This window comes from Anser cygnoides, chromosome 23, assembly GCF_040182565.1.
Source record: "Anser cygnoides isolate HZ-2024a breed goose chromosome 23, Taihu_goose_T2T_genome, whole genome shotgun sequence".
NCBI classification, from domain to species: domain Eukaryota; kingdom Metazoa; phylum Chordata; class Aves; order Anseriformes; family Anatidae; genus Anser; species Anser cygnoides.
The window spans coordinates 4,252,727-4,268,351 of record NC_089895.1 but is presented as its reverse complement, the minus strand read 5'-3'; the positions used below and the strand labels follow the sequence as shown (position 1 = coordinate 4,268,351).

Genomic DNA, 15,625 nt, shown 5'->3' with positions numbered 1-15,625 from the left:
GGACAACTTTGACTTCAAGGAGCACATACAGTGGAGGTGGTGTTTGGACTTGGAAAGATCATGCAATGCATTAAGAAACAGCCTGTTAGTGAGTAGGGCTGGCTTTTAGAAGAGAAAGTTTTCAGGCTATTATTTTGTCGTAGAAATATAATGGGTTGATAACTGGACACAAACCTTCATGTTTATTCTCATTAGAACCTCGCTGGTGACTGGTACTTGATGTCATATTTGACATCAGTGTGATGGAGGAGCACTGAGCAAAGAGGGGTAGAATGTATGCATACCTCATTATGAGGCAAAACAGTGCAAAAATAACTGATTTCTATTGTGTTTCACTGAAAAGAACATATCATGTTACCCTTAAGCTAAAATAAGAAACAGCTGAGTAACTAAAAACTGGCATTTTTTTTTTAATGGAGATGATGAGCAGCAAAGCTTTAGTCTCTATGGGAGTCATGCGGTGCTGTTTCTATTTTTGAGAACCGGGACACTTGTGCTGCTGCTTTGAAACTTTTTTTTCTGAGACTTGCTTTCTTAAATTAGCGTTCCTCTGTAGTCACAGTACACTGGCTCACTTACAAGATGTTAGTCAAATGTGTAGCCTGCTGGTACCTTTTGAGAATGAGGGGAGGGAGCTAAATGACCCTTCTGAAGAGTTTGGGGCTTAGAGAAAGTGAACAAATTTTTGCTCCAGCTAAATCTGGTGGAAAAACAGGAATTCTGGATTTTTGTTGTTGTTCTTTAAGCTTTGCTGACAACCCTGACAAGATTATTCTTAATTGGCTTGTGGGGGGAGCTATAAAGCTATATTGGGAGCTAATAGAATTTCTGAATTAGTGTAACTTTATTCCTTTTTCCTTCCTCTCTGCCAGAATTCTAAAAGTTCTTTAACCCTGTAAAGAGTTAACATTTTCATGTGATGCTCTATGAACAATCCCATTGATGCCACTGAGTATGGGATAAGCCTATTGGCAGAGGGAAGAATTGGGAGTAGTTTTTCCAAAGGGATATCTGAATTTAAATTCAATCAACCTTACTCTGGTTGTGAAAGAAAAACTTTAAGCATTTTTTACTGTGTGTGCTGCTTCTTCAGCTCCCACAGAAGGTTAGTTTCATGGAAAGTAGATAAATATGTCACTGGTTAGATTTTCCTGGACGGTTTCCCTCCAAGTTTGGGCTTCATAACTGCACCCTTTGTAGCTTAATTATCAGATAGGTGATGAAACTGTGGTCTGAAATGATCACAAGTTTTCCATCAACTTTACCAGGACCGAGTCTGTTCCTGTTCATAAATGAACCGTTAAGTTGAAATTACAAACACGTTGTTACAACTGTAACAGCACCTCAGGATGGTTATTTTAGCTTTGGAAGCGTTTCTTTGGCAGTTGAAGATGTAGGCATTCTTCCCAAATCCTAAAAGACTTAGTGCCTCCCTTTGGGTAGTCACGATTGCCTTGATATCCTTCAGAATTATCTGCATTCACTGATGTGATGCTTGCTTGTACTGTGAATGTGCCCCTTGCCAGGATTTATAGTTGTTTTGAACAAGTTCTTCAATAGCTCATCTAAAGGAGGAAACTTCTGGTAAACAATTCATCTATGGTAGTAGGACTGATATTACAGATATAGTTGATAGGAAGGGAGGGCCTTCTGTAGAAAGAATAGACAAGCTTTCGAGTATAGAGGTCTTGGAGGGCTTGCAGAAAGTCTTGATGTACCAAATGACCAGGTTGTACTTCCTCATTCTCCTGTCATTTGGTCTTAAAACAATCCCTAAGTGATTAAGCTAAACAATAGAAGAAAGATGGAAAAAATACATCCCCCTCACATTTATCAAGAGGAAATGTTCACTGTTAATTCCATACAATTCATTCCCATGCTTAAATCTGTGGAGATGGAAATGGGACAGTTAAGACCCTATCCACAATTAAGCTTAAAAGTATAGCTTACTTCCAGTGCGAGTACTTGTCTATGGTGGTACCTTTTCCTTCTTCCATTAGTTTAAGCAGAGCTGCTAGTTAGTTTTAGGTTTTTAAAAAACATGTTAACACATCTTGGTTCTCCTGCATTTTAAGCCATACTGTCTATTGCGACGAAGGGTTTTTTGTTTTCTTTAACCAGGAAAACAGCTGTGCAATTTGAGGCAGGATCAGTCTCATCTTTTGAAGAGGGCTTGCCTCTTACCTTCATGTAAAAACAGGGCATGACTGTCAAACCACCAGCTGCTTCTAGGGCTGTAAGGACAGTGAATCCAATGTGGATGTGCTGAGAGTGGCAGAGGTTGACCAGGTAAGTGTTAATTTGCTTTCTAGGGGAGAGCTCGTCAGGAGCAGGCCTGACTTGAGAACTGCTTGCATGAAAGAGTTGAGATCTTTCTGCAAAACTGCATCTAACCAGACAAGAGGGAAAGTGAATATAGCATCGGTTTTCAACCTCTCTGGCTCACAGGTAACAAACTACCTGCAAAGCCCTCTAATTCCTGCTCTGCTTGGCCGGCCATGCCTTGGCTAAAAGGAGATGTTATTGCAGCACATGCTTGACAGGACAGCATTGATCGGGGACCACAGAAAGGTGCTAACAACAAGGTCAGCAGGAGGGGTAGAGTAATTGGGAGGGCATTGCGTTTTCTCTGGAGAAGGTGGTTTGATGGTAGGAAAGTATATCTTGATAAGGGACAGTTACAGAAGACTAAGATCCTTATTTTTCGCTAGATTTCAGTATCACAGGTGTCTATTTTATTTTCCTGGCCTGCCTCAAAACTGTACCACGTTTCACTGCCTCCTTCCTGTGGGCTCCTTCCTGCAGCCCCCTTCGCTTCCTCCGCCAGCACCGGGGGCACGCTCGGGCCTGCAGCTTTGCATCTGAGCCTCCTTCCCGCAGCCTCCACCACCCCTCTGCCTGCAAGCCTGCCACCTTCGCTTCAATTTGGGCAGCTTTTTAGGCTCCGGGCCAAGCACGACGAGTTCCCCCCCCGCCCCCGAGCCGGGCAGGGCAGGGAGCCCGGCGCTGAGTCATGGCGGCGCCGCCTCACGACTCCGGCCTTTCACGCCGCGCTCCCGCGCCGTGACTCACGGCGCCCGCCCCCGCTCGGCCGTGAGGGGAGGAGCGGCGGCGGGGGGCGGTCGAGCCGCGTACAAAGCCCCGCCGCCGAGGTGGAAGCGGTGCCGGTGGGCTTGGGAAACGGGGGGGGGGGGCGTCCTGAGCCCCATGGAGGGAGCCGGGGAGCTGCTGGCCCGCTGCCCCACCGCCGGGCTGGGCGTTACGGTGTGCGCCGCCGCCGCCGGGCTGCTGCTGTACCGCATCGCGAGGAGGTATGGGGTGAGAGTGGGTTTTACGGGGTGATATAGGATGCTGCGGGGTGGGATGGGGTGCTGCGGGGTGGGGTGGGTGGCTGGGTGCAGGCCTCGGAGGCAGGGAGACTCCGCCCGGGGCGCGGAGGCAGCGGGGCCGCCCCGCCGCTGGCTTCTGAAGGAGGCTCCGCGCATGGGGCGGTGTCTGTGAGGAAAAAGATTCCCCAAAACCATCCCCGGCCCCACAAAGTTGCCCGGAACGGCCCGCTGGTAGGTGAAGGGTTGGGGATATTCCCTCGTTGCTCCCCCCGAGGCTTTGTGGCCCGGCGCTGAGCGGCGGGGACCTGGGCTGTGCTCAAAACCATCTTGCCTTCTTCCTCCGGCCTGGAGCCGCGGGGCTGGGCCAACGTGTGGCGGGCACTGGAGCTCGGGGCGTGAGGGAAGAGAGGTTTGCTTCTCCTCGGCCTTTTTTTGAGGCGGAGAGCAGAATTCCAGGAAAACGCGACCGCAGGGGGAGCGGGGTGGGGGTGCTGCAGGTAGGGGAGGGCTGGTGCAGTGTTAAAACTCGGGAATATAAAATACAAGCCGAAATTATTGTTTCCTGACTAAAACTCTGTAGCCGTTTGGTTCTTAATTGTACGGGCACGTCTGATTTTACTACAAATTCAAGCAGATCCATTAAAAACGAGGTCTCAAAACCACCTGGGGAGAATTCAGGACACAGATTTCATGAAAAACGTGAAGCTTAATTTGGCGGACTTTATTCCAGCATAGTTTGAACGCAGGGATATATGGAGTAAGAGGCACTTCAGACGGTGTGACAGAACAGACTTGAGCAGTTTTCTGCTCATCAGTTGGGTGCTTTTTGGAGTAAAAGGAGACCCCAAGGGCTGGTTGTGTTAAGGTTCACTTCAAGTTTATGCTTTGAATTTCAAGCATATTTCCACAACCAAATATTTAAGGGTTGCTCTACTGCATCTCCTGTTGTGTCATATAATGTATAGTGGTATATTAGCCTGTATACAAGTATTGGCATTTCCATGGCATATTGAGGGCAATAGAGAAATACTAGTGCCCTAAAGCAATCCTTAGTGAAACAGGCAGCATCCCTGACCCTGCTGACACTAACGTGTCTTTTGAGGCAAGAAATTGGATTTGTTTTGGTTAAGTTCATCAAAAGGTCTCTGGAATGGAAAGCATTTCTCTCCAAGTCCTTGAAATCTGCTGGTGAGCTGTAAATAGTTTCAGCACGTGACCTTGGTAATTCTTTGGGGCTAAGTGTTTGTGTTTTTCGATGCAATTCCAATATAACCTAAATCATTTCTTTGCCTTAGTTAAATGAATCATCCAAAGTCAGCACAGAGGACAGCTTTATAAGGGACTGATCCAAACGCAGATGTGATGCTGCCCTTGCTGTTAACGTTACCATACAGCTCTGCTCCGTTTTCCCATGATTTTCCATTTACCTGTATAGCAAGGTGCCTTTACCACAACAGCTCCCGCCCCTATAGAAAGGGAAAGAAAATAGATCTGAACAACCTAGTGGAAAGTAGCGCCGGAATCACTGTCAGCATATAGAGTTGCACTGCTGTAACTGTGCCAGCGTCCAAGACCTTGTACCGGGGTTAAAAAAGATTTGATGTACATCCGGACATGTAGAGGAACTACTTAATCTTTATGAGTTTGGGCCAGATAGGAAAACTCTGATATGTTTGTGGTCTTCCTCTGAGACCACCGTGTTGCTAAAGATTTGGTACATGTTGGAAGTCGGGTTGCTGAGTGCAGACCTGCAGCTGTAGCCGTTTTTCCTTCATTTTTTGTGTTCCTCCTGATTGTTGGCTACGGACTTGTTGCCAGGACGAATGGAGAGTGCCCCGTGAGGTCTCTTTTGGGACTCTTCAGGTCAGTGGTGGCAGAGGCCACTCATAGGAGCCATCAGCTGGATGCCTGCTGTCATCTGGTTAGCTGGGATGCTTTTTTGTCACACTGGAAAACGGGTTTTAGCTCTGGGTCTATTCTGGCAGGTGACAGACATGGGCACAACGTGGAATTACGGCAGCTCGCTGAGATGCCGCCAAGGAGCTGAACTTCCCTGGCTATGAGCTGAACAGCATCAGGTTCATCGAGTGCTGTGGGTTTGATCTATCCTTGGGAGCTTTTCTGCTTGGTTATGTCAAACTGCCGTCACATTTTTCTGATTATCATCATTGTTCTGATTAAAACTTATCTATGCTTCTCTTCCCAGCATTTTTTCTTCAGATTTGCTGGCACAGCCATCTGTGTCATTGCTTTGTAATCTCTTTGTGCCAGAATGAAGTGTTACTTTAAATACTTGTAATGGGGAATTGTTGTTTCTTTTAGTCCCTGCCAGAAGCTGAGGGTAACCCACCTAAGGATGCACGTTCCTCTGTGGCCTTTTTTAAGAACATGGAAAACCAAATATCCTCATCTTCTGACCCAGCAGGAGCAGGGGAGGGGGAGACAGGGTGGAAATAGATAGGAATAGTAGGGAGGCTGTTGTTCTGGCAATCCGTTAAAGGTATGGATTTAGGCGTGACCTTCAGTGTATGTGTAAGTGGGGAATGTTGGAGCACATTGAGAGTCCCGAAGGCAACCTTTTCCTTCTTACGTTGCGTGAGAGAGGCAAACTGCTAAGCTATGACTGTCAGTGGGTATGCCTACCGTATGATTTTGCAGGTACTGTGCACAGGACAGAAGGATGGTTAGCACAAATAAATGAGTCTATAGCCTCCCACAAAGCTACGTTTTGTCGTGCTGTCTGAGCGGGATCGGATATCTAAGGTGCTGACCTCGTAGCTGACTTTACGTCACGGATGTCCCCGCAGTGTTGTCTAAAGCAAAGACCTTCTGCCTGCAAAAGCCATTAGTCCAAACCTGGTGGCTTTTCCAGCTTGTTTGGGTGTTCAAACATCCAGAGTTTGCGTTCCGGCTACATTTAGGGTTTGTACAGCGAGTCAGCTGGGAATGAAATCTCTGTGCAGTAATTCAATCGCTGCTTGCTGCTCAGGTTTTATTTTGCAGCGGGGCTCTTTGTCCAGCGGAGCTGATTCAAGTTAATGCAGTGTTAGATTAGGAACTCCTTACAGATGGTTTGCCCGGTGCTTTGTAAGGAGTGGAACACGTGGTAGGTGCTCATATGGGTTTTGCATTGTCTGTCTTCTCATAACAATATCTGGCTTCAGAAACAGTATACGGTCTAGCTTATTATTGTTCATCCACTGCCTGAATTTAGTCAAGGTATGGATAGTTCAAAGTCTTTCGGTCTGCGTTTGAGAGTCTCTTACCTTTTTGTTTTTTAAAGCCTTGCACAATTACTAGAAAATGAGTGCCCCACCTACATGTTCTTGCCTCTGATGACCTTTTTTCCTCCTTTCTGCATCCAGCAGGTTGGGAATTTCTGCATTTTTTTTTTTATCTTTTTTATTGTTGTTGGTGATTTTTTTTTTAAACCTATTTCTGTGTCAACAGATTATATGCTCACAAAAGGGAGGATTACTGCTTTTTATCCTAAAAAATCTAGGACGTAGTGATTTCTTCCGCATACGTTGTTGGAGTGAAGGGCAGCTATTTAAATCTTGGTAGCACTTTGTTAACCTCAAGGGTGAGAAGCAGAACCTTGTTTGGTGAAGATGGGAGAGTACACTAACAATTTAACTGCTGATACTTTTTGAAATGCGGTTTGGTGTTATTTTTTATGTATTTTGTTTTAATTTTCCCTTTACAGTGTGCATGCTTTACTGCATTTTTGGCCTGTGATGCTACCTCTGCATTACCCATGAAATCAGTGCTTCTGCCTGCTCTCGTATCATGAAAGAACGAGGGAGATAGAGGCTGAAGTACAGCATCTCGTAGTGCCTCAGGGATGCCGAAGGATGGCTCAGCAGCCGTGTGGAGGTGGGCCTGTGGCACTCAGCAGTGCCTGTGTTAGCGCAGGGAGCAGTACAGTGACCTACATCTGAGGGTGGAATTTGGGTTAGGCTTGCTGTCAAAGCCTATGCCCAAGGAGCAGTAGGATTTGTATTAGGCAAGCATGGTAAAACCTATTTTCATGGCTTTGACACTTAAAATAGTGAGATGAAGCTAGCACCAATAGGTGTTGCGGTCCAGCCTTTGTATGTCTTTTGACGTGTAGTTTGCTCGGCTCTTAGGCGGGGGTAGCTCAAGAGTGACTCGGACTGGCTGCTGAATTTTCTGTCTGGTTTAACCTTTTTTCGCCCGTCAGCTTCAATGAGGGTATTTTTATCTCGGATCACTTACTGTTTTGAGCCCCTTTGGCGCTGAACCAAAGAATCAAGCGGAGAACATTCATCTTAGGAGGGTGTGGGTGTGTACATCTATTTTGAGAAGAGAATCTGTCACCCTAGTAGCTCCAGCCATTTCCTTCTAGCATCTGGCAGGGAACCCTCAGTGCACTCGGGCTTTTTGGGTTTCTTTTCGGTGCTTCCTTTCAAGCTTACCCTTGCCATTACAACAACAGGAGACCCAAGCAGCCCTCGGGAGGTTTGATGTTTTATGAGCTGATTTTCAAGGTGTGCTCTGTGGAAATAGGAGTGGGGAAGAATTTTAATTAATTGTAGGCTGCCGAGGTGACAGCTGAGAGAGAAGCCCACTTTACTACGGGGAGAACCCCCTGCCTGTTTGGTCACAGGGTGCCAGAGGACTTTGTGTAGCATTCAGGTGCTTCTGCACGGAATATTGCAGCAGGGAACATTTCCTAGGGCAAAGAGATGGGAAGCTGCTCCCAGTTTGTGAGCACTTCAGGTGCTGTTTGCTTTCCAGGCCCCCAGTGAGCTTGCTTTGTTGCTTTCGCTGCTGCTGTAGATGTTTGACATTTGCCGGGGTCCTGTTTTTTCTGGTCGGGCCAACTCTTAGCAGCTATTCACCTGCCACAGCCGTGTATTTATGCGCATGCCATGGCCGGACTCTTTCCTGGAGAAGCCTGGCAGGAGGCACGGGCAGCACACAGGGCAGGTAGCAGCTGGAGCTGTCTGTCTGCATGGCCACCACCGCCAGACCCTGCCTGAGCAGCCGCGCTCCCTGGGCTGTGCTTGGGGCTGATTCTGATTAAACCCGGGCAGCTGGGCTGGGCTGCCGTGGAGCTTCCTCTTGGGTCTTGCTCTGGGTTTGAAGACGAGTGCAGAGCTTCTTCAGCAGGCGGGCTCGAGGGCCGAGTTACTGAAGTTGTTCTAACAGCCCATGTCGCAGCTGTTTCTCTTGCAGTGGTTATTATTATTATTTAAAAGGGACTTATGGATCCAGGTAATTGATCTTTCTCTCTTCAATTCAAGACTGTAAAAACTGGGGAAGCCCTACTGATTCCTCAGTTCCTTCTTATTTAACCAGAGCTCTGAGAAGCAGCAGCTATTTATAGTGCCTGGACCTTGGGCTAATTTGATACATGCTTGTCCTTGGAGAAATTCTGTGACAAACAGGGCAGGTAGCACTGTAACCGGGAGCTCGTTTCCTAGGTTTCTGAATGCCATCATATGCAGTTCTTAAGGGTCGTACTTATTTCTCAGGATCCTGTGTGTTAAACAGATACTCTACTGCACCCTTCATGTCTGTTAGTGCTGGTGATTATGGGCATGACTTGCACTCCCAAATATACCTCTGAAATAAAGAGCGAAGTGGGTTATTCATAAGGTTGTTATTAAAATTCTGGCACGTCCTTGGTACTAGCACAAAGACACATTAGCAGCAGGCAGGAATTTATTTCTACTCTAATTGTCCTTCTTTTCACTGCAAAAACAACTGCCGTGAGTCAGACCGCTAAAACACACTGAATGAGAAAATTGATTTTTTTATTCCAAGCTCTCTTGTGTTTCCCAGTTTGAAAGCCGTTGCTTTCCTTTCCATCAGCTGGATCTGGTGCTGATGCCTGCCACGTTTCTGTTCCTACCAGGAAGAAGCCCACGCATGTGACAGTGAACTGCTGGTTCTGTAACCAGGACACGGTGGTGCCATATGGGAACCGCAACTGCTGGGACTGCCCCAACTGCGAGCAGTACAACGGCTTCCAAGAGGTACTGTGACGAGAGCTGGCTGAAGGGTGGCTGGGGAGGTGCGTGTCTGGATATTCTTCTGGATATATCATCCAGAGGTTTGACAGCTGGTGGCTCTGTGCTGGGCACCTGTGTACTCAGCAGCTGATGGCTTTTTCAAATTTGAGAAAGAAGCAGTGTGTACAGGGATGTGCTGACATGGAATGATAAAGACAAATTTTCTTCCTTTGCTTCAAAAGGCAAAGAAGGCCTTGACATTTTTATTGATATCTCTTAAGAGTTTTTTTAATACATGGAGCAATTCTTCTCTGCTTTTGTGTTTTGGAACAGATGAATTGTGTTACATAAGGGGTTGAATGACAAAAGCTGTCTTAAACCAAAACCCAACAAGAACTGCTTGCAATAGATATCTAAAACAGTGGATGGGGAGAAGATATGAAGTGTTTTATCTCTTTTTCGCTTACTCCTTTTGTTGCATAGGTATGGCATGCAGAGCCTGGGGAATCTTGTTATCAACCAGGGAATACCCAGCTCTGATCGTATGATCTCACATTTGGTTTCCTTCCTGCTCTATCTTTGGTTCTTAGAATGGAGACTACAACAAGCCCATCCCTGCCCAGTACATGGAACACCTCAACCATGTTGTGTCGGGTGCTACAACGTTCTGCGATCCTACCAAGCCACAGCAGTGGGTGAGCAGCCAAATTTTGCTGTGCAAGAAATGCAACAACCATCAAACCACCAAGATCAAACAGCTCGCTTCATTCTCACCGAGGGAGGAGGTAAGTGGCACTGGCACCACAGGAGGATGTTTGTCTAATGCATTTCCATGCATGTATGTTATGTTTCTGCTCTGTTTCATGAAGGGTGAATGGACTTGGAATCTAATACATTTTTAATCAAGGTTGGAGAGCTGCAAGCCATTGAAATACTAAAGCATCCTTCCTGCATCTCCAAAGGGAATTTGTACAGGAAAGGAAGGGGGCTCAGACTCTGCAGATGTGATTCTCAAATGCAGCGCTCAGAAGAGCAACTGGAGTAGCTACTAAATTGCTTTCTTGCTCTCCTGAGTTAGGACTACGTCATCCAGGTAGCAGGACACTCATGGGTACCCTGTAGCTAACTTACTGCCTGGTCATTCTGCCCCAGCTGTCTCTGCCCAGCGTGTGCCTGTTCCTTGGGGTGCTCTGGCATCTGGGTAGTGATGCAGACTGGCAATTTCACCATCTCCTATGCACGAAGATTTTTTGTTCAGGGCCCTGAGAAAACTCAATGCTGAGAGATGTCTTGGAAAACCTATGAGGCTGATTTCCCTGGGAAAATCTGGGTAAAGACAGAAAAGTTGTCTTTGGCCACAGAAAAATTGACCACAAATGGAGCATCCTCATAAGAGCCCCAGCAGCATTCTCAAAGGGCTGCATTTGTCTCTTCTGGTGCATGGAGGCTGGGTCAGCTGTACGGGAAGCTGGTTGTATGGCTTGCCTCCAGCTTAGTCACTGTTAAGGTCTGCTTTCAGGACTGTCTTTCTGGAGACTGGAAACATGCCTTGTTTGCATGTCAGCAGTAAGCAAGATAATTGGCAAGGGACCTGCAGTTCTCATCTACTTTTTTTTCCCTCTTCTCACACCAGGGCAAATACGATGAGGAGATTGAGGTGTATAAGCACCACCTGGAGCAGACCTACAAGCTGTGCCGTCCATGCCAGGCTGCCGTGGAGTATTACATAAAGCACCAGAATCGGCAGCTGCGGGCGCTGCTGCTCAGCCACCACTTCAAACGCCGTGAGACAGACAAGACCTACGCTCAGGTACGCTGTGGGAGAGATGATGGAATTTAGGGGGGAGTGCAGAGAACTCGGTGCCTCTGCGCCTGGGCGTACAGCTGGAAAAGGAAGGTATCAATGCTGGCAGCTGTCGTGGGGCTTTCTAATGCTGGGGTGATGGGGGTGTGGCAGAAGTTTAGAAAACAGTAGAATAGTTAGCACAGATGCTCCTGATGTTAGTTTGATGTCTTTGTCTTGCTTGTGTCATTTAGGAGATTGCCGGATGGTAACTCTAATGTCATTGTGAAAGAGTGGAGGGAGAATGGTGGGACAGGCAGAAAGGGGAGGGTGGGGAAGCTGGTTCACAAGCACAATGCAGGAAACTACAAAGTACAGGAAAAAAAGGAGTAAGTGAGATGGGAGGTGGTTTGCGACCTCTTTGCCTCAGTGCCCTGCCTGACCCTGGATTCTGCTCGTTGCAGACCCTGGACTCTGTCTCTGTTGCTCTTTGCTACCCTACCACATCCCTGTGGCAAAACTGTCCAGTAAAGCATGCAGCCCATGAGTGTTTCACAAAACACCCTTTCAAAACCTTACAACAGTTTCTTCAGCTTCTGACAAGAAGTTTCTCTCTTCCTCTGCAGAGTTTGTGTTCGTCCTCCTCTACTTCCATAACTATACCAGCTCAGGTGATATTTCTGCGGTTCTTGGCCTTCCTCAGCTGTGCGTTCCTGGTCCTGATGGCCTTGTATGGGTCGGGCAACCCCTTCTCACTCGGTGCTGCAGTCCCTGCTCCTGTCTCCTATAGTCCAGCAGCCATTCAAAATAGGACTGGCACGAGCTCACGTGCAGACTTGGAAAATGACACCTCCATGACGGTGGCAGGCTGGCGGGAGCTGCTCCAACTGCTCCCAGAACAGATGGTGGAGAACCTGAGCGCTGCGTGGGCTTACGGGAAGAATCATCAGATGGCAGTCGCTGTCCTTGGGTTGTTCACCTGCCTCTTGGCAATGTTCTTGGCTGGGCGGATCAGGTGAGTGTCCTCTTCTCCTCTGCTCCACTTAAAAACTGCTTTGTGTTGGCAGTCTCCTGCCCTGTCCTGACTCAGTGAGCCACGGGGCAGCCCCAGCATGGCAAATGTAGTACTGGGTGGCACTGTTCTTGTTGGTTTTTGGGTTGCTAGCCAACTGGATGGAGATAGCAGAACTTGCTTTGGCTCTGTGCCTTGATTCGTTCAATTTAAGCTGGAATTAGAGCGAATGAAAAGCTCCCTGTGCAGCTCTGTAATCTGGTGGAGAGTAGGACTAATCCACTTGGGTACTTAACGCAGCAGTGGGAAAGGCTGGGGGTGGTATCACCATAGTAAGAGGTAGTACTTAACCTGCTCAGCCTGTGAACTTCTGCCACCTTTCCCCCATCTCCTCCCTTCCCTCCCCTTCCTCAGAACCGAGGGGTTCGTTAAGTTTAAACTCTCACCTTGCATCTTCCTGGGTTTCTTTTTGGCATTGCAGGCTCCGAAGAATTGATGCGTTTGCTTCAGTCTTGTGGTTCATAGTGATGGGTCTGCACTTAGCTGAGAGGTACCTGAAGACAGAAACGCCCAGCTGGCTAGACACAGCCAAATTTGGCACCACGTCCCTGTGCTGCTTGGTGGGCTTCACTGCAGCAGTGGCAACGCGGAAATCAACGGGCCATCGGAGATACCGGCCCCGAAGGTCAGAGCCAGAGCAGTGACGCTGGGGGAAGGAGGAAAAAAAGCCTTGTGAACTCTTTGCGACTGGTGCTTCTGTCTCCTCCTTTTATTTTCCTTCCTTTTTTTTTTTTTTAATTAGATAAAAGCAGTGAAGATCTCTTCTTCCTCTCTATATAATTTTTTTACTCCCATCTTTGCTTCCCACTGTACTAGCTTCTTGGAGCATTCCCACTGCTGGTGCTAGCCAAGGAAGCTGCTCCTGCTGCATCCATTCTCCCTTCCTCCTGAATCCTCCGTCAGCAGTGCAAATATCCAACCTCCCCAAAGCCAGTTCTTCCAGCAACTGCTTCACAAACTGCTCCATAAATGCAGCCTCCTCCCCCTTCTGCTCCTCCAACCAAAGAGATTCGGGCTTCTCCTGTCCTTCAGTTCTCCTCACTGCCTGTCCATCCTTAGCCAGTCACAGAGGAATCCTCTTCCTTGATCCTTCATGGGGCCTGGGCCACATTCAGTTTTCTAATGGTGCTGGTCGTTTTAATTTCAACCTGATGGGAACTTACCTCTGGATGCTGAGTCCTCCTGGTGTGTGCTGTAGTAACACTGCATGGTGCGTGGGCGTGCGAGGAGGGGACGCGCGCAGTCCGTAACCTGGCTCTTCTTGCCTTCCACTGTGCAGCATCACTTAACCGCATGCTCTGCCGTTCTCCTGTAACTCCTGTCTTAACCGGAGAGGAGTCCTTAAGTACTTCTGACTGGAACTTCAATAATTTGTTTAAAAGGGTGCTTTAAAAGGTTACGTAGCTCAGGGTGTCTTGTTTAGATAATGTGAAAATATTCAGCTGTTTTAGGCTAACTTCTCAAATCCACCAGTGGCTGTTGCTTTCTGTGCTGTTTTGTTTTGTTTACAATTTAAGAGGAGCATCTGTGTAAACGCACAACAGGATAAAAGCGTGTGTGTTCCTCCACTGCCGTAGCCTTAGAAAGAGGAGATGTATGGGACTAGCAACCACGTGCTATCCTGTACAGTCAGCTGTCGGTGTACATCACAACTCAGTCCATGTTTTCCTTAGCACTGAGAACACAGATCAGGAGGACGTGCCTGTAGGAAGGGGTGGGAGCTTCTGCCGCGGGACTGCCGGGCGATAGAGATGGATTATGTTTGCCATGGGGGTACCTTAGTGGGAGTCAGCATCGGTGCCAATGCTGCTGAAGAAAGGGGCCCGGAAATCCTGACTCTGAGCCGGGCAGTCCTCTGCTGAAAGCTTGGCTGACTGGGTGTCGCTGTGCACAGAGGAAGGAGTCTTCAGGTGCTTGGGTTTTTGCTGGACTGATGTGTTGGGTCCTCTTAAGATAAGCCGTCTGATTATCCTGCACTGTTGTTTGTAAGGCACTCCACTGAGCTTATCTGGATTTGGGTCTTTCAGCTAGGGATGGGCTTTCAAGAGGAAATAGCATCATTACAGAAAATCTGCTATTTTCCTCTATTCAGAACAGCCCACAGAACATGCCACAGTAGTAGTATGATGTCTTGGTTGAACACCTTCATCTTCCTATGCATAAACTCTAAAATAATCAGAATGGAACTCTCACTGTGACGAAGTATCTGCATTTCCCACTGAAAGATCCAGACACTACTGGAGACTGCAGGTGCTAGTGAAATGCTGGGAACATTGCTTAAGGAAACAAAAGGTATTTCAGAGCTTTCATGGTTATTGTTCTTCAAACTAGTATTCACTGTGAAAGCAAAAATGTAGCACTAACAAAAGCTCTGTAGAGATCCGTTAACAGTAAGTGTCGTGGGCAGGTACAGCTCCTGGCTGAAAGACTTTGTGCCTGTAACTTAGCAGCTTGCTTGGGAAGGGGACGTGCAAACCTATTTCCCACGTGTGCTCTCCTTTGGAAATATTTTTAACGGTGCCTTCAGGTAATTGCAATATCGACCTCCGTGCAAAGAGAACACCTTTCTCCATTCTGGTGCTTACAAATGCTGCTGCTCTGATGGCTGTTTACTTGCCCACAAAAGGGATCCAACATCTGCAAAGTCTGGCTCTGCCCTTCTGTGTTCCTGGTGCTTACCAATCCTGACCCACAAGGTTTGTCTTCCAGCTTGATGTTCCAGTTTGTTACTTGTTCTAATCTCAGACTTCTGAAATGCTCAATAACAACCGCTGTGTCCCATTTTCCACTGGGACAAAGGATATTTATGGAACCTAGAAAATTGTTTCAAAGTAAATACTTACAAGGAGCCACATGAGTTCATCAGAGCAGAAAAAAGCCTGAAATATGCATGGCTCTGAAGGCTAGGTTAGACTTTCACAGTCACTCTGGCTCTTCTCTCTTGTTCTCCATTAGGAGATTTAATAGGAAGTGTGCCTTAAAAATCCCTTGTTGGTTTTCTGTACCGGACAGCAGGCTCCTCTGTCCTGTCAGCTAGAGCGGGGAGGGAGGTTAGAAGCAGCGTTTGAAGGGGAGCAGTGGGTTTCAAGCAGGGAGCAGTGTTAAGAAAGACAGTAGTAGGCTGGTGAAAGAATAGTAAGTGGCAAAAAAAAAAAAAAAAATAAGATGGCTTACCACTGTCTGCTCTGCCTTCCCTCCAGTGCAGGGATCAATACAATGTTTTCAGGCCTGGGAAGCTCCCTGCTACGACTGTCCTTCCAATACCATTTTTCATGCAGTGTTCTCCTCTTAAAAGCGGCACGGACAAAATCACCTAATGAAATGGGCAGCGGGAACAAATCCAGTGCTGGCTCTGCTGTTCTCTAAACAAGCTGCACTAAAGACCCAGGTGACCTTGAGCTGTTACGTCCATTAAGTGAAATAAAAGACCTCTAGCCTTTTTTCCCCCTCCCTTCTTCAT

At 47.4% G+C, this 15,625-nt stretch overlaps 1 protein-coding gene across 4 annotated transcripts in view; it reads left to right on the top strand.

Moving 5' to 3' along the window:
• The first annotated feature begins 3,055 nt into the window (after window positions 1-3,055).
• Window positions 3,056-15,625, top strand: part of TMEM201 (transmembrane protein 201) — a 28,528-nt gene continuing 15,958 nt past the window's right edge. For 2 of the 4 annotated variants that reach the window (XM_066982100.1, XM_048067294.2), the window contains exons 1-6: window positions 3,056-3,311; window positions 9,214-9,334; window positions 9,901-10,095; window positions 10,944-11,120; window positions 11,720-12,108; window positions 12,587-12,790. In XM_066982100.1, coding sequence (XP_066838201.1) covers window positions 3,208-3,311; window positions 9,214-9,334; window positions 9,901-10,095; window positions 10,944-11,120; window positions 11,720-12,108; window positions 12,587-12,790 — 1,190 coding nt within the window. In that variant the 5' untranslated portion in view covers window positions 3,056-3,207. Of the gene's footprint in view, window positions 3,312-3,438; window positions 3,561-3,894; window positions 6,436-9,213; window positions 9,335-9,900; window positions 10,096-10,943; window positions 11,121-11,719; window positions 12,109-12,586; window positions 12,791-15,625 lie in introns of those variants that run through there. The other 2 variants (XM_048067296.2, XM_066982101.1) reach the window with 2 other exon arrangements.